At 55.8% G+C, this 18,463-nt stretch overlaps 1 protein-coding gene across 1 annotated transcript in view; it reads right to left on the bottom strand.

Annotated features, from left to right (window-relative positions):
- Positions 1 to 18,463, bottom strand: part of LOC100093387 — a 65,637-nt gene that overhangs the window by 32,970 nt on the left and 14,204 nt on the right. The window contains exons 8-13 of the mRNA XM_039910865.1: positions 17,833 to 17,935; positions 13,706 to 13,876; positions 11,809 to 11,832; positions 10,781 to 11,002; positions 6,031 to 6,315; positions 3,944 to 4,227 (exon numbers count right to left, since the gene is read on the bottom strand). Of these exons, the coding sequence (XP_039766799.1) occupies positions 3,944 to 4,227; positions 6,031 to 6,315; positions 10,781 to 11,002; positions 11,809 to 11,832; positions 13,706 to 13,876; positions 17,833 to 17,935 (1,089 nt within the window). The remainder of the gene's footprint in view (positions 1 to 3,943; positions 4,228 to 6,030; positions 6,316 to 10,780; positions 11,003 to 11,808; positions 11,833 to 13,705; positions 13,877 to 17,832; positions 17,936 to 18,463) is intronic.

The raw sequence follows: 18,463 nt of genomic DNA, 5'->3' as shown, positions 1-18,463 counted from the left end.
AGGTCGGGGGGCCGGGGGGAAGGATGTAGCAGGCTGGGGACCCCCCCTCCTCTCTGCTCCCCCTCCCCCCCCAAGAGAGTAGCTGTCACTTATAGCCCTCCCTTCCCTCCCACTCGGCCCCGACCGCAGATGAGGTCCGGATTCAAGTTCATTCCTTCATTCGGTCGTACCTGTTGAGCGCTTGCTCTGTGCCGAGTGCTGTACTGAGCGCTTGGGAGAGGACGACATAACAATAAACAGACCATTTCCCGCCCACCGTGAGCTGGCGGGGGAGGACAGACATTGATAGAAGTAAATAGATGACAGAAATATATACATAAGTGCTGTGGGCCTGGGAGGGGGGGAAGAACAAAGGGAGCAAGGGGGGGGGGGGCGTTGCAAAAGGGAGTGGGAGATGAGGAAAGGGGGGCTTAGTCGGGGAAGGCCTCCTGGAGGAGAAGCCAGAGGCCGGGCTGATTTGCTATCAGCACAGTGCTCTGCACACAGTAAGAGCTCAATAAATACCAGCGATTGATTTTTTGATTGGAGTCATTACGTTTTTCACCGTCTTCCCCACCAACCCACCCAATTTACTCAGTCGACGTAAGCCCCGTGGCTTAGTAACAACAATAATAATAATGATATGTACCAAACGCCGGATTCAGCACTGGGATAAAAACAAGTTAATCGGGACAGACTAGTCCACGTAGAACTCACAGAGTAGGAAGGGGGTACTGAATCGGCGTCTGGCAAACGGGAACCCGAGGAACAGAGAAGGTAAGCGACTCAACCAAGGTCTCCCAGCAGACAAGTGGCCGAGCCGGCATTAGAACCCAGATCCTCCGACTCCCAGGCCCCGGGCTCTGTCCGTTAGACCCCACGGCTTCTGTTTCCCCTCCGCTGGTGAGAAGCATCAGCAGCGGACGCAGCTGTTCTCCAGCCCACGGGACCTGGGCTGAGGGGGCGTGGGCAGGGGCAAGACCCCTCTTGGAAGGGAAATCGAGGGGTCAGGGAGGGTGGGGGGGAGCACCTTATCCCTTTAGCCTCTCCCCCTCTCAATATATATCAGACAACCACTCTCCCCACCTTCCAAGCATTATCAGGGTCAAATCCCTTCCACGAGGCCTTCCCCGATGAAGCCCTATTTTCCCGGCCTCCCTTCTCCCATCCACTGGGATCTGTGACTTTTGGGCATCTGATAGTCTCCCCACCCTCAACCCCACAGCGCGCGTGTACATATCTACAAATTGCACGTTATAATTATTTGTTTATATTAATGTCCGTCTCCCCCTCTAGGCTGTAAGCTTACAGTGGGTGGGGAACGTGTCTGCCAACTCTATTGTACTGCAATCTTCCAAGCACTTAGTACGGCACTCCGCGCACAGTAAGCGCTCAGTAAATACCGTCGACGGCGATGATAATTCAAGGTATCTGCTCCCCTGGCCCCGAACCTCTATCAGTCAATTCGTTCATCTATCAAGCAGTCAATCGGTGGAATCCGTTGAGCATTTACTGCATCCAGAGCCCTGTGCTGAGCACTTGGGTGAGCACGATGCAGTAGGCGATCCTCCATCTTCTGAAACAACAGCCTCGGCAGGGAGGGCGAGTGTCACCTGTTGCCCGGGGATGCGTTCGGGAATCGGCGTGGCGAGAGAAAGAAGCCGGAGTCCTTCCTTTTTGGGAAGGACATAATTATTTAATTATTTGGGATGCCGCAAACTGAACTTCTCTTTCGGGAGAAATATGATTATTTAATTATTTGGACTCTACAAATTGAACTTCCCCTTCTGGGAGGAATGTGATCCTTTTTTTATACTGGGGCTTCCCTATCGGGAGACGTGTGCGTTCCCCGCACGTGTCGAAGCAGCTTGCTCCCACCCACGACCGCTTCCTACTCGGGAGGAATCCACCTACGGTAAGTGGGGTATTTGTTAAGCGCTTACAGTGTGCCGGACACTGTACTAAGCGCTGGGGTGGATACAAGCAAACCGGGTGGGACACGGTCCCCGTCGCACGTGGGGCTTCACAGTCTTCATCCCCATTTTAGAGATGAGGGAACTGAGGCCCAGAGAAGTGACGTGACTTTCCCAAAGCCACAGAGCAGACAAGTGGCAAACCGAGATTAGAATCCATGACCTTCTGACTTCGGATTTAAGTGTTGCTCGCCCGTGGCGAAGTAGCTCGTTCCCGCCCACGATCGCGTCCCACTTGCACATGGTGAAGCTCCTACTCTCTGCCCACGAGCGCCGAACGGGATACTCACCGGGCCCGTGGCCCCTCTCTTGGTGCAGACAGAGGGGGCATCCCACGTTCCGGGCAGGGGCGACGTGTGACGGCTGAGGCAAATCCTGGTCTGCTGCCCCCAAAGTCAGAGGCCTCAGGTATTTTTCACCCGCGCTCCCAGGCCATTCCCAGTTTCCACCCTCCGCTCGTTCAGTCTTTGCCCCCTCCTCTATATTTTATTCGATTGGTATGGGGGCGAGGGACTCCTTCCGTATTCCTGGCCTGGGATGTCTATCTAGCGGTTTTGGTTCCCCTCCGTGCTTCCGAGCCCCAGAGCTCAGAACCGAGCCTGGCACGTAGTAAGAGCTGAACAAATACCGTTGTTAATAATAATAATAATAATGATGTTGGTATTTGTTCAGCGCTTACTATGTGCAGAGCACTGTTCTAAGCGCTGGGGTAGACACAGGGGAATCGGGTTGTCCCACGTGGGGCTCCCGGTCTTAATCCCCATTTTACAGATGAGGTCACTGAGGCACAGAGAAGTGAAGTATTATTATTATTCTGACCTTGAGATGGCAGGTGCCTGGGTTCACCTTGACAGAGAGAGAGAGGAAAGCAGCGTGACTCAGTGGAAAGAGCCTGGGCTTCGGAGTCGGAGGTCATGGGTTCGATTCCCGGCTCTGCCGCTTGTCAGCTGTGTGACCGCGGGCGAGTCACTTAACTTCGCTGTGCCCCAGTGACCTCATCCGTAAAATGGGGATTGACCGTGAGCCTCACGTGGGACGACCCGATTTCCCCCCGTATCCACCCCAGCGCCTGGAACGGTGCTCGGCACACAGTAAGCGCTTAACAACTACCGACATTATTATTATTCTCTTTGCCTCCTCTCACTCCTCAAATTTCCGGCTGGAGGAGACTGAGGATTCCATCCGGTTGGATCTATTGCACCGAGGGGAGGGGGTTCAAGAGGAGCAGGGCAGGGGGCTGGCCCGGGGTGGTGGGGTGAGAGTAGGAGGAACCGGGACCTCTTTCACAAAAATTACGGTAACCTGTTATCCGCTCATTGCGTGCCAAGCACTGTTCTAAGCGCTGGGGTAGATTCAAGCGAGGTTGGACACAGTCCCCGTCCCCACAGAGGACTTACACTCCCAACCCCCATTTTATAGACGAAGTCACCGAGTCCCAGAGAAGTGGAGCGATTTACCCAAGGTCACACGGCAGACATGCGGAGGAGCCGGGATTAGCACCCATGCCCCTCTGATCCCCAGGGCCTGTGCTTCATCCATTAAGCCGCACAGCTCTTCCCTCCCCGGACCCCGTGGGAAGAGCCGCGCTGCGGAAACGTCCCCAAAGAGACCCAGAAACCGCGGGATCGATCATTCGACGGTGTTTATTGAGCACTTTCTGTGTGCGGAACACAGCGCTAAACGCTTGGGAGAGTCCAGTACCTTAGAGTTGGCTCCCTGCTCCCTACGAGCTGACGATCTAGAGATTGGAGGGGAGGTCACCTCACGACGCTTTGCAGGGGAAATTACCAGAAAAGACAGGGATTGTTCCCAAACTGGGAATGAGTCAGGAGATGTCGGAGGGTCAGGGAGTCTGGGAAGGACTGGAGGAAGGGGAAGAGAAATCGGGATGGGGGAGGGTAGACCGGGTGAGGAGAGGCACAGAAGGTGCTGAGGCTGAAGGAGAGAGGAGCACAGAGTTAAGAGGAGCGAGAGCCGTTTGCCTCTCTTCAATCCCCCGAGGGGACGCTGATCTTGGGGTCCAGGCAGTTGCCTCGGGCCTCGGCTTCCAGGTCCAACCGACTCAGAAGGGCTCTGACTGCCCGTACTTCCTGGAGCAGGAGGTTCAGCTGGGGGTCCAGGGTGGTCGGGGAGGGGGCCGGTCCCCCCTGGGGAGGTGGACAGCAGGTGACGCAGGATCTGGAGAGCGGGGGCTCCCTGGAAGGTGCTCCTGGAGGAGCCGAGGGATCCGGCGAGAGACGAGGAGCGGTTGCGGGTGAGGCTCCGGAAGAGGAACCTGAGAAGAAGACAACACGCTGTAGGAAGGGCCGCAAGCCCTAGAACGGATCAAGAACGATAACCCTGGGGGCTCCCAGAGAAGCAGCGTGGCTCGGTGGAAAGAGGCCGGGCTGGGGAGTCAGGGGTCGTGGCTTCTAATCTCGGCTCTGCCGCTGGCCAGCTGTGTGGCTTGGGGCAAGTCACTTAACTTCTCTGTGCCTCCGTGACCTCATCTGTAAAATGGGGATTAAAACCGTGAGCCCCACGTGGGACAACCTGATCGCCTCGTATCCCCCAGCGCTTAGAACGGTGCTTTGCGCATAGTAAGCGCTTAACGGATACAAAAAAAAAAAAAAAGGTTGGAGTGAAGGGGGTGGGGGGCAAGGGGAGGGGGAGGAAGGCAAGAAGCTCCAGATTCAGTCCATCCCCCTCCAGGCAGCGGGGACCTCAAAGTTTCTCACGAGGAGAAGAGAAGGCAGGGTGGTCTAGCGGATAGAGCCTGGGCCTAGTAATCAGAAGGACCTGGCTCCTAATCCCGGTTCCACCACTTGTTGCCGTGTGACCTTGGGCGAGTCACTTCACTTCTCTGGGCCTCAGCTACTTCATCTGTAAAACGGGGATTGAGACGGGGAGCCCCATGTGGGACAGGGACCGTGTCCATCCCGATTGGTTTGTATCCAACCCAGCACTTAGTACAGTGCCTGGCACCCAGTAAGCGTTTCACAGACACCACAGTTATTATTACTGATTATTAGGTAGTGACTCCTCATTTTCATTTTTCGTGATAATGTTGTCTTGCTTTTGTTTCGTTCTGTTTTGCTCTGCCATCTGTCTCCTCCGATTAGACTGCGAACCCGACATTTCAAGTGCTTAGTACAGTGCTCTGCACACAGTAAGCGCTCAATAAATACTATTGAATGAATGAATGAATTTGAGGTCTAGAGGGCCCCTGGCTGCCAGTCCCGTATCTACTCCAGTGCTCAGTACAGTGCCTGCAACATAGTAAGCGCTTAACGAATAATAATAATTATGGTATTTGTTAAGCGCTTACTATGTGCCAAGCACGAATACCATTTAACAAAAATGTTAAAAAAGAGAGAGGCTCTGTCTGAAACCTGACAGCGCCTAATATAGGATTAGGTTAGCCCTAGGAAGGGGATTCTGTGGGAGAGAAAGAGCTGGGGGGCCCCGAAGGGTGATAATAATAATTACGGCATTCGTTGGGCACTTACTCTGTGCCAGGTACCGTACTGAGCGCCGGAGGGGATACGGGCAAATCGGGTTGGACGGTCCCTGCCCCACGTAACACTCACGGTCTCAATCCCCATTGTACAGATGAGGTAACTGAGGCCCAGAAAAGCGAAGTGACTTCGCCAAGGTCACACGGCAGGCAAGCGGGGAGTCGGGACTGGAACCCATGACCTTCTGACTTCCTGGCCTGGGCTCTTTCCACTTCGCCATGCTGCTTCTCTAGGCTTAATCCCGACACCCCATAGGGGCAGACTTGGTTTCAGAAGGCCCTAGGTCTCCGGCCAAGTCCCCTCACATTCTTTCCTAGGGAGGGAAGGGACCCAGGCGAAAAGGAGAACTCCAGGGCTCCACCCCTCTAACTGCCCCTGACGGGCCTCAGAGCCGGGATTGGGGGGCCATTTTCAGGAGCTGGCGACCTCCTCAGCCCCTCTGCTCACCCCTCGCCCAGCCTGATCACCGTCTCCACGGTCAGCTGGGCCCTCCGCCACCCTTTCCCCTCTCAACTTGTTTCCCATCCTTCCTGGGGAAGTGCCTCCCCGCCGCCTTCCCCGTGAACCCTCTCCGGACTCACGCTGCACCCGGATCCGCAGCGCGGGGCTCCTTTTCCACACGCTCCCGGTGTCCGTGGCCACCTCGCACCGATAGGAGCCGGAGTCCCCGCTCCGGGCCGCCGGGATCCTGTGTTCCGGGGAGCCGTCCCAGCCCCTCACCGTCCGGTTGTCTCTGTAGAAGGAGAAGCGGAGCCGGGGGTCCGGCCTGCGGGGGTCCGGCCGCGTGTCACAGGTCAGGGTCAGCGGGCTCCCCTCCGTGGGCTCGGCGGAAGGGGTGGCTTTCAGCGTGGGCGGCGGGAACGGCTCTGGAGAGGGGCGGACGGGGGGGGGGGGTTAAAGGGTGCAGAGCCCCGAGTCTAGCAGCCGTCGGTCAATCGCGTTTATTGAGCACTTACTATCTGCGGAGCGCTCTACCAGCCGCGCGGGAGAGAACGGCATGACAGTATTAGAGACGCATTCCCTGCCCACGGTGAGTTCACAGTCAAGAAGGGGAGCTGGACGTTAATAGAAATCAATAAATGACAGATGTGGACACAGGCGCCGTGGGGCCGGGACGGAGATGAATGAAGGGAGAAGGTCAGGGCGACGCGGGAGTAGGAAAAGAGGAACGGAGGGCTCAGTCAGGGAAGGCCTCTTGGAGGAGATGGGCCTTCAATAAGGCCTTGAAAGGGGGAAGGGTAATGATCTGATTACCCTTTACCTACCCCAGCGCTTAGAACGGTGCCCTGCACATGGTAAGCGCTTAACAAATACCAACATTATTATGATTATCTGTTGGATTTGAAGGAGGAGGGCATTCCAGGCTCGAGGCAGGATTCGTTCATTCATTCATTCAATAGTATTTATTGAGCGCTTACTAGGTGCAGAGCACTGTACTCGGCGCTTGGAATGGACAAATCGGCAACAGATAGACAGGGTCCCTGCCCTCTGACGGGCTCACGGTCTAATCGGGGGAGACGGGCAGACGAGAACGATGGCGAATCGATAGGGTCGAGGGGAAGAACATCTCGTAGAAACGATGGCAACTAAATAGAATCGGGGTGACGTACGTCTCATCAAACAAAATAAATCGGGTGATGAAGATAGGGGGAGAAGGGTTTGAGGGAACGGGTCTGTGTCCAACCTGATTATCTAGTTTCTGCCCCAGTGTTTCGTACAGTATTTAGCGCATGATAAATGATTAACGAAGCATCTACGAGAAGCAGCATAACCTAGCGAAGAGAGCACGGCCCGAGGGTCAGAGGACTGAAGTTCCAATCCCGGTTCCGCCCCTCCTCTGTTGTGTGACCTCGGGCAGGTCGCTTCACTTCTCTGGGCCTCGGTTCCCTCATCCGTCAAATGGAGATGAAGCCTGGGAGCCCCGTGGGGGACCCGGACCGTGTCTTAGCTGATTAGCCTGTATCTACCCCAGCGTTTAGTACAGTGCCGGGCACAAATTCGGTGGGGGCAGGGAACGCGTCTACCGTTCTATCGTCCTCTTCCGAGGGCTCAGTCCGGTGCTCGGCCCACGGGAAGCGCTCAAGAAATATGATGGAATGAATGAATGAGCACCTCAGAGATTCCGTTAAAGAGACCACCGCCGTTATTCCCGACAGGAAGAGGGGCAGAAGAACCAGCTGGACTCCCCCTCTTAATAATGATAATAATGATGACGAGGATGATGGTGTCGGTTAAGAGCTTACTGCGCTCCAGGCGCCGTACTGAGCGTCCCGGTCCCTCTCCCGCTCCTCGCCTCGGACCTCCAAGGCCACGGCTCCGCTGAGGCGATGGGGAAGAGGAGCCCCGGGCCAAGCCGTCGCGATAGAAGGTGACGCGGGACAGCGGCCAGCCCCTCCGACTCCGGCAGCGAAGGACCGCGGCCTCGCCCTCCCACACCGGGGCCGGGGGGGCCTCCAGGATCAGCCGCTCTGCGGCGGAGGCCGGGAGGGGGTGAGGGGCAGAGAAGGGAGGTTGCTGAGTCGGGGGAGAGGGAGACCGTCAATCCATCAGTCAATGGAATTTAATAAGAAGAAGGAGAACGTTGGCATTTGGTAAGCGCTTACTACGTGCCGAGCACTGTTCTAAGCGCTGGGGTAGACACAGGGGAATCAGGTGGTCCCACGTGGGGCTCACGGACTTCATCCCCATTTTACAGATGAGGGACCTGAGGCACCGAGAAGTTGAGCGACTTGCCCAAAGTCACCCAGCCGACAATCAAATCATGTGGCTGGGAACCAGGGGACCTGGGTTCTAATTCCCGGCCCCTTCACTTGTCTGCGGTGTGACCTTGGACAATAATTATAATTGTAGCATGTGCTGAGCACTTACTATGTGCCGAGAACCGTTCTGAGGGCTGGGTTGGATACAAGGTATAATCGGGTTGTCCCACCTGGGGCTCACGGTCTTAATCCCCATTTTCCAGATGAGGTAACTGAGGCCCAGAGAAGCGAAGTGACTTGCCCGAGGTCACACAACAGACAAGTGGCAGTGCCGGGATTGGAACCCACGTCACTTCACTTCTCTTGGCCTCAAATGCGAAATAAGGATTCACTGCCTAATAATAATAATAATAGTGCTAATAGTAAATATAATAATCGCTGTGGTATTTGTTGAGCACTTACTGTGTGCCAGGCACTGTTCTAAGTGCTGGGGTGGATACAAACAGATCGGGTTGGACACAGTCCCTGTCCCACGTGGGGCTCCCGGTCTCAATCCCCATTTTACAGATGAGGTAACTGAGGCCCAGAGAAGCGAGGTGACTTGCTCGAGGTCACTCAGCAGACAAGTGGCAGAGCCAGGATTAGAACACATAACCCTCTGACTCCCGCACCCGTGCTTTATCCACTGCACCACGTTTTCCCTCCTAGTTAAACTGAGCCCCACGTGGGTCAGGTACCGGATTCAGCCTGATTAGCTCGTAGCAGCGTGGCTCAGTGGAAAGAGCCCGGGCTTGGGAGTCAGAGGTCATGGGTTCGAATCCCGGCTCCGCCTCTTGCCAGCTGGGTGACTCTGGGCGAGTCCTTTCGCTTCTCTCTGCCTCAGTGACCTCATCTGTAAAATGGGGATTAAGACCGCGAGGCCCCAAGTGGGACAACCCAATTGCCTTGTATCTGCCGCAGCGCTTAGAACAGTGCTCGGCACATAGTAAGCGCTTAACAAATACCAGCGTTCTTATCTACCCCGGGGGCTTGGAACAGTGGTTGACATATGGTAAGCACTTAACACATACTAAGAAAAAAAAAATTATTAGGGCATGTGTTAAGTGCTTACTATGTGCCAAGCACTGGGGTAGGTACGAGATACGTTGGACCCAGTCCCTGTCCCAGATGGGGTTTACCGTCTAAGTGGGAAAGAAAACAGGCGTTAAATCCCCATTTTACAGATGAGGGAACTGAGGCCTGGAGAAGGGAAGTGACTAGCTTACTATGTGCCGAGCACCGGGGTAGGTACAAGACAGGTTGGACCCAGTCCCTGTCCCATACGGGGTTTACCGTCTAAGTAGGAAAGAAAACAGATATTAAATCCCCATTTTACGGATGAGGGAACTGAGGCCTGGAGAAGGGAAGTGACTAGCTCAAGGTCACACGGCGGGCAAGTGGCAGAACCCAGGTCCTTCGACTCCCAGGTCTCTGTTCTTTCCAGTGGGCCCCGCTGTTTCTCAAAACGGGTTTGGAGGAGGGTTTAAGGAAACGAGAAGGTTCTGGGGCGGGGTATTCATTCAATAGTATTTATTGAGCGCTTACTATGCGCAGAGCACTGTACTGAGCGCTTGGAACGAACAAGTCGGCAACAGATAGAGACGGTCCCTGCCGTTTGACGGGCTTACGGTCTGATCGGGGGAGACGGACTATTCAGACTCTCTTCTGTGGGCTCAGGCTGAGGCGGCGTGGCTCAGTGGAAAGAGCCCGGGCTTGGGAGGCAGAGGTCATGGGTTCGAATCCCGGCTCCGCCACCTGTCAGCTGTGTGACCGTGGGCAAGTCACTTAACTTCTCTGCGCCCCAGTGACCTCATCTGTAAAATGGGGAGGAAGACTGTGAGCCCCACGTGGGACAATCTGATTAATGTTGGTATTCATTAAGCGCTTACTGTGTGCGGAGCACTGTTCATTCAATAGTATTTATTGAGCGCTTACTATGTGCGGGGCACTGTACTAAGCGCTTGGCGCTGGATTACCCTGTATCTACCCCAGCGATTAGAACGGTGCTCTGCACATAGAAAGTGCTTAACGCATACCCACGTTATTTTGAGAAGCAGCGTGGCTTAGTGGAAAGAGCCCTGGCTTGGGAGTCAGAGGTCGTGGGTTCTAATCCCGGCGCCGCCGCTTGTCAGCTGTGTGACTTTGGGCAAGTCACCTTACAACGTGGCTCAGTGGAAAGAGCCCGGGCTTGGGAGTCAGAGGTCGTGGGTTCGAATCCCGGCTCCGCCTCTTGCCAGCTGTGTGACTCCGGGCGAGTCCTTTCGCTTCTCTGTGCCTCCGTGACCTCATCTGTAAAATGGGGGTTAAAACCGGGAGCCCCACGTGGGCCAACCTGATCGCCTTGTACCCCCCAGCGCTTAGAACAGCGCGTTGCACGTAGTAAGCGCGTAAATACCTCCGTTTATTTATTTTTCCCCCAGCTGGCTCTGCCCAAGTCTCTTGACCTCATACTTTAAGCTTTCTTCTTCCCAACTCCTCCGTCTCTCTCTCCCTTCCTTTTTTTTTTTTTCTTTTTATGGTATTTGTAAAGCGCTTACTACGTGCCAGGCCCTGTTTGGGTGGGAGTGGAGACAGAACCCGCCTCTGAACTCACCACAGGACACGCTCAGATGGAAGGGCCTGCTGAACAGGTAGCCCACGCTATGCCGGCCGATGTCCTCTTTGGGGATCCCGTCCGTGTCGAAGAGGCTTTCCAGGGGTTTGATGAGCTTTCTCTTGTGGGAGTCGGGTCCTGGGGACTCCTCGCACCTCAGGGTCACCCTCTGGCCCGGGGCACGCGAGGGCCCGGAGGGCGGTTCGGGTTTTGTGGCCGGCGCTGCGGGGGAAAGGGAAGGGGAAGCGGACACGGGTCCCATCTGGGTGGGTGGGGATCGCCTTTCGTCGACCTTCCGAAGGGGCGGGGAGTCGCGGTCGGGGGGGCTTTTGGGATCCGAAAAGGAACCGGGGAGGCTTGAAGGGGGGTTCTAATAATCACGTTGGCATTTGTTAAGCGCTTACTACGTGCAGAGCACCGTCTGAGCGCTGGGGGAGGTGCAGGGGAAGCGGGTCGTCCCACGTGAGGCTCACGGTCTTAATCCCCCTTTCCCAGGTGAGGTCACTGAGGCTCAGAGAAGTTAAGCGACTTGCCACCCAGCTGACAAATGGCGGAGCGGGGACTCGAACCCATGACCTCTGACTCCCGAGGCGGCGCTCTCTCCACTGAGCCGCGCTACTTCACCCCCGCGGCCGGGCTCCGAGCGGCCTGAACGTCGCGGGGAGAGGATGGATGGGGGGAGAGAGAGAAGGGGGAGGAGGGTGGACGATGGAGCGATTAGCTTTACCCAGAAGCCTTGGCTCCAGTGTGGATGGAGTTATTGGTTTTACCCTTGACCCTTCACTCCGGTGTGGCTGGGGTGATCTCCGCCTGAGTTGGAGGTGGGGAGTCAATAGCTCTGAAGCGGGCAGAGCCCGTTAGGGGATCAATCCGGCGAGAGGGCCGGGGTCTGTTTGGTGCGGGGCGGGCGAGGACCCCCCCCGAGGCCCGCCCCATATTCCGCTGAACTAGGGCCGGGGGCGTCGGGGGCGTCGGGGACGTCCGTCCGTCCGAGCCGGGGACGGGGAGGAGCAGTGAAAGAGACTCACCGGCGGCATATCCGCTGCCCAGAGCTGCAAGAGATAAGAAAGGGGAGATGAGTCCTCCTCTCTCGGGACGGGGGACCTGAGATGCTCCGGACCCCAAATGCCAGAATCCCAAGATACCGAAAGCGGCAAGGCCTAGCGGAAAGAGCATGACCCCGGGAGCTGGCGGTCTTGGGTTCTGATCCCCACTCGGCCGTTTTTTCTGCTGTGCGATCTCGGCTCTGTGGAGAGAGCGTGGGCTTGGGAGTCAGAGGTCACGAGTTCGAATCCCGGCCCGGCCACTCGTCAGCTGTGGGACCGTGGGCAAGTCACTTCACTTCTCCGGGCCTCAGTGACCTCATCTGGAAAATGGGGACGAAGACCGTGAGCCTCCCGGGGGACCACCTGATGACCCTGAATCTACCCCAGCGCCGAGAACAGTGCTCGGCACATAGTAAGCGCTTAACAGATACCGACGTTATCATCACTCAATTTCTCTCCGTCTCAGGGGTCTCACCGGCGGACCGTGAGATCACTGTGAGCGGGGGATGTGATCGTTATGCCGCTATACCGTTCCCTCCCGAGCGCTCAGTACGGTACTCTGCATACGGTAAATGCTCGATAGACACGATCGACTGACCGAAGTGCTTAGAGCGGTGCTCGGCACATAGTAAGCGCTCAACGAATACCGTTAATTATTATTACGGCGAATCGAGACTCCTTCTCCCTTCTGCTTAGACTGTGAGTCTCCTGTGGGATATGATGGCCTTGTATCTACCCAGCGCTTAGTACAGTGCTTGGCACACGGTAAGTGCTTAGCAAACACCACGGCTCAGTGAACGGAACGTGGGCCTGGGAGTTGCGAGGTCCTGGGTTCTAATCCTGACTCCGCCACACGTCTTTGTGACCTTGGGCAGGTTGCTTCACTTCTCTGGCCCTCAGTGACCTCATCTGTAAAATGGGGATTAAGAGTGTGAGCCCCATGTGGGACAGGGACTGTGTCCAACCTGATGAACTCGTATCTGCCCAGTGCTTACAGCGGTGCTTGGCACATAGTAAGCACTTACCAAGTGCTATTATTATTATGACTATTATTATTATTTTTTATTTGTGATTTTTATAACCCAGCCCCCTGCGTCCGAGATGCTTATGCTCTTTGCCCACCTCCACCCCTGATCCTCCCATCTCCCTACTCCCCCCCCGACCAGCTGAAACAGATAAAGTTCCAGAACCCGCAACCCTGACATCGACTCGGGAGCATGAAAACATCCTCCTCCGGCTTCCGGGCCCCAGTGCCCCCGAGTCCAGAGAGAGAGGGAGAAATCCCAAGATGAAAAGGACACGGGCCCGGGAGTCAGAGGGACCTGGGTTCCACCGAACTGTACGTTCCAAGCGCTTAGTACGGCGCTCCGCACATAGTAAGCGCTCAATAAATACTATTGAATGAATGAATTCCGGCTCTGCCCCGTGTCTGCTCCGTGACCGCGGGTCAGTCACTTCCCTTCCCTGCACTTCCGTTACCGCCTCCGTAAAATGGGGATTCAAGCCTACTCCCTCCTACTTAGCCTGGGTGCCTCGTGGGACGGGGACTATGTCCAACCTGTTTAGCTCGTACCTACCCCGGCGCTCGGAGCGGCGCTCGGCGCGTACTAAGTGCGGAACGTCATTCGATCGATCCATCAAGACCCTTTCCCCCCCCTCCCGGCCTCGCCAGATGGCCTCCCCGACCCCTCGGCACCGTGACTCAAGTTGCTCCGTCCCGTCACTTCTCGGCGTCCCCCTGGGGAGCCAGAATCCGGAGCCACTGGGAGAAGCCAAGCCTTCCTGCCCGTATGGGGAGAGGGGGTCCCGCCCCAACCCGGTCCTCAGCCCTCCAGCCCCCGACACCCAACGTTGCCCCCTCCCTCCCCCGCCGACTCACCCAGGACCAAGAGAGCCGCCCCCAGTGGCACGGCAGAGCGGCCCGGCCCTGGAGAAAAGGAGCTGCCCATCGGCATGGCGCCGGGAGTCTCTGCGGGGCGTCGACTGCTCCCGGCGTTATCGATCTGGGCTGGATGGGAAACTTCGCAGGTCGGAAAAAGGGGAAGCAAATCTCAACTGCCTCTTCGCCCCAGTTTGGGACTTCCTGCCTGTTTCCGGTCTTGCTATTTGACTTTCGCACCGCGAATCCGGAAGAGCCCAGGGTTGGAGTTATTTTTACGGTTGTGATGACGGCCCCTTTGATTTCAATACCTCTCTGAGGTAACTGAGGCCCGGAGGAGTTGTTCGTATTGTTGCGGTGACCGCCCCTTTGATTTCAATACCTCTCCGAGGTGACCGAGGCCCAGAGAAGTAAAGCGACTTGCCCGAGGTCACGCAGCAGACGTGCGGCGGAGCCGGGATTAGAACCTAGGTCCTTCTGACTCCGTGCTTTATCCGTTAGGCCACTCTGCTTCTCTAAGTGACAGGAGAAGTTGTCCCCTGCCACCGTCTCCAATCTGGTCTTTCCCTTTTAGGGAGTTTCCACTAGGTCACACTGCTTCTCGGATCCCGCAGCCAAAGCTCTGAGCTGGACGCCGGGGAGAGCAACGGGGGAAAGAGAGGACAGGGACGGGGTTAATAGTGTGGTTTTCGGGGTGGAGGGCCAGTGGCCGGAGGTTTGATTTCTGCAAGCAGGTGCTTTGGATTTCATCTCGTTATTCTAAGTGCCCCCGTGAGGCTTTTGATGTCGCCATGTTGGACTGTTAGCGACCACCCTAGGCAGAGCAGAGGATCCAAGGAGATCCCCGGCCAGTTCTGAAAAAGCAGATTAAGACTCTCCTCCTTTGCTGCTCCCACAAGGCCGAGACACAGTCTGTCAATCGATGGATCGTATTTCGTGGACGCTGACTGTGTTCAGAGCACCGTACGAAGCGCTTGGGAGAGTCCAATATAACGGATTTGGTACTGTCCCTGCCCACAACGAGCTTATAGTCTAGGGGACTGTAAAGAACTGGGCGGCCCATCCAACCTCCTTCCCTCTCACTGGGTCAGGCGGCCCCGTTAGATCACACGGTCTGAAAAACGGGAAGCCCCATCAGGGCCTTGGAAAATCCACTACTCCTACTGTATTCTCTCAAGCGCTCAGTACGGTGCCCCGTAACGTCAGTCAGTACTGTCACGTGAACCGATGGGTGGAGAACAGTGAGAAAGAGAAAGGGAGAGAAAGTACTTGCAAGGGGAAAGGGGATGTGGGTAGAGCCCGAGGTCCTGACGTGAACCAGCCACGGGGGAAAGGTCAGGGACCAGGTGGCTTCATCTCAGCAAAGTACCGGGTGGCTTCAGCTCGGCAAAATAAAAGTGTCTCCAACATCAGGGAAATAGATATGGAGCCTGTCTTGTTCCGATCATTGTGACTCCTGTCTTTTGTGTGTGGGGGGGGGGGGGGGGGGGGGGGGCATTTGTTTGGGAGGGAACAAAAGCGTTAATAGACACAATTCCTGTCCTCAAGAGACTTTCAATCCAGCAGGGAAGACAGACACCGGGAAAGATTTCAGTCAGGGGGAAGCAACAGGGTGAAAGCCCCTAATTCCCTCCCTTTCTACTAATGACTTCCTATCGACTTCCTGTTTCCCTACCCACCTGAGTCACCCAGACCCATCCAATTTCATCCCAGCGCACTCCGGCTGCACCTGGCTAACGCTAAGCACTGTGCTGGAGATGAGGTGCAGAACACTGTGCTCAGGCATCGCTCAGGCTCTTTTGCACGTTTTTAAAGGGCCCCTCCCAACTCCGACCCCCAACCTCCCTTCTTTGCCCTTCCCAGCAAGGGCCTGGGAGTCAGAAGGATCTGGGTTCTCGTCCGGGTCTGCCGTGTGACCTCGGGCAAGTCACTTCACATCTCTGGGCCTCAGTTCCCTCATCTGTAAAATGGGGATTAAGTCTGTGAGCCCCATGTGGGACTGTATGAACCTACCCCAGTGCTTAGTACAGTGCTGGCTTCAGCACTTAAAACAGTGCTTGGCACGTTGTAAACGCTGAACAAATACCAGAATTATAATTATTATTACATAGTAAGCGCTTAACGAATACCATTTAAAAACCAAGGGAAAACTCAATGCACGTTTACAAGGAAAGGGGCTAGGATGACCTTGGGAACAGTCTGGAATTCTAGGCCACAGCACTTATTTATATATCTGTAATTCTATTTATTTTTATCGCTGTCCGTCTCACCCCCTCTAGACTGTGAACCCGTTGTGGGCGGGGATTGTCACCGTTTATTGTTGGACTGTACTTTCCGAAACGCCTAATACGGCGTTCGCAAGCGCTTAATAAATACGACTGAATGAAAGAATGAAGAAATGAAACGACCCGCAAAGACGACCTCACAGTGGGCGTCACGCGATGGCCTCTGGCCCCAGCTGCTTGGGTGAGTGAGGGTGCGGAGGGGAGATGGTGATAAATTCACTTCGAAAAAAATCGCTATAAAATAATTTTCCATCGCTTGGGCAACAGGTGTTGGGTGAAACCCACGCGAAGGAAGGGTGGCTGGCAAAACCGGGGTGCAGCGGAGGGGTGGGGGGAGCAGTCAACCCTGCTGCAGATGGGGCCGGGGAGGGGCCCAAAGGCCCCAAGGGAGGAAGGGAGGGGAGGCTTGGGTAGGGCAGCTGGGGCAGCTACAGCTTAGCCCTTCCTCCCTTTGCCTCTTTTTCAGGATCGCCCAGGGACCCTGCCGAGACCCCCAGAGCCATGGGTTTCTGGTCGGCGGACGACTGGGGAGCGGGACGGGGTGGAGACTGCTGTGTCTTCCCCTTGAACCTGCTCTCCAACTTCCTCCTCGGAACAGTGGGCTAGCAGCTCTCTGCAAGATCCCTGAGAGTGCAGCCCGAGGATCCCCGCAGCAGCTTCCCAATCCAATCAGTCGTCTTTATTGAGAGCTTACTCTGTGCAGGCCACTGTGCTAAGGAGAATCTGATGCAACAGAGTTGATAGATGTGTTCCTCCTCCAAGAGGCCTTCCCTGACTAAGCCTGCCTTTCCTCTTCTCCCGCTCCCTTCTGTGTCAACGTGACTTTCTCCCTTCATTCATCCCCCCTCTCCCAGCCCCACAACACCTATGTCCTTATCTGCCATTTATTCATTTCTACTGATGTCGTGGGCAGGGAGTGTGTCCGGTTGTTGCTTTATCGTACTCTCCCAAATTCAACAGTGCTTGGCACGTAGGAAGCGCTTCACAGATACCATTATTATTATTATTATTATTACAGTGCTTGGCGCACACAGTGAGCACGCAAGAAATATGACCGAATGAATGAAAGTTCTTCGCCCCCTTCGGGGGGCCGAGGGGTCTCGTTGCCTCTCGTGATGTAGCCCCCCCACCCCCGGCACGGAGCTCCTCTGGGTTGACTAGCATGGCCGGGAGAGGCCTACGCTGGGAGTTGGGAAAGGGGCTTGGCCTCGGTCACTCTGGGATGGAGCTCTCTGGCTCTGCCCCCTTTTCTCCCCCTTGGAGATAAGGTCCCCCTCCTCTCTTGCCCCCTAGAGATCTCCATCTCCGGCCAGGCCAGGGCAGGGACAAGACGAGAGCCAGCAGGAGGAGACCGGTTGGCATCGGAGTCCAGAGCAGCACACGGATGCGTTCCGGGAAACCGCCGACTCGGGGAGCGGGACAGAGAGAAAAGGGGGAGGGGGTCACATAGACACTGACAATCCCAAAGGGTTTTTAAAGTGCAGGCGAAAACACTTTTATTCGACCACGCCAGCGCCCTCGCCCTCAGGATTATAGCGTCGATTTGGGTTCTGATCCCAGCTCCGCCTCTTGTCTGCCGTGTGACCTTGGGCAAGTCACCTAACGACTCTGGGTCTCACTTCCCTCATCTGTAAAGTGGGGGTTAACGCTGCGAGCCCCATGTGGGAGATGGACTGCATCCAACCTGATTAAACTCATATCTACCCTAGCGCTCAGTACAGTGCCTGGCACACCGTAAGCGCTTAACAAATACCATAAAAAAAAAAAATCTGAGGGCAGTTAGGTTCAGGAGGGCAGCCGTTCCTTAGAAATTCTGGGAATTGAACCGCGAGTCAGGGAGTCACGAGTTTGGGACGTTCTCATAATCCAGATGGTTTCGCTCTTCCTCTTCTTCATCCGGGACGTCCGTGTGCATGAGCAGAGAATAGGAGACCACATTCTCATCCTGGAGGCAGCAAGAGGAATGGGTACTGAGGGAAGGGCGTGAGGGAGAGGGGAAAGGGAGAGGAGGGGAGGGAGAGTGGGGGTCCGAAGGAGGAAGGGAAAAAGGGTGGGAGAGGGGAAGAAAATAGGGAGGAAGGGAAAGGAGGAGAAGGAATTGGAGAGGGAGAGGGAAGGAAGGAGGCGGTACTGACTTTGGTACAGTACTCTCCCAAGTGCTTAATACAGTGCTCTGCACACAGTAAGTGCTCAGTAAATACCACTGATTGTTAGGGGAGGGAGAGGAGTGAGGAGGAAGGGAAGGAGGCAGTGAGGGGAGAAGACAGTGGGAAGTGGAGGGAGAAGGAAGTAAGGAGTGAGGGGAGAAAAAAGTGGCGAATGAGGAAGGAAGTGGGGAGTAAAGAGAGGAGAAAGGAGGAGTGAGGGGAGAAGAGAATTGGAGTGGAGGGAGAAGTGGGGAGCGAAGCGAAATGGAAGTGAGGAGGGGGGGCAAGGGGGGAAAGAGAAGGGAAGAGAAGGAGGGAGGAGGAGG

This window comes from Ornithorhynchus anatinus, chromosome X5 (genome assembly GCF_004115215.2).
Source record: "Ornithorhynchus anatinus isolate Pmale09 chromosome X5, mOrnAna1.pri.v4, whole genome shotgun sequence".
Classification (NCBI taxonomy): Eukaryota; Metazoa; Chordata; class Mammalia; order Monotremata; family Ornithorhynchidae; genus Ornithorhynchus; species Ornithorhynchus anatinus.
This window is presented reverse-complemented; position numbering and strand designations above follow the sequence as displayed.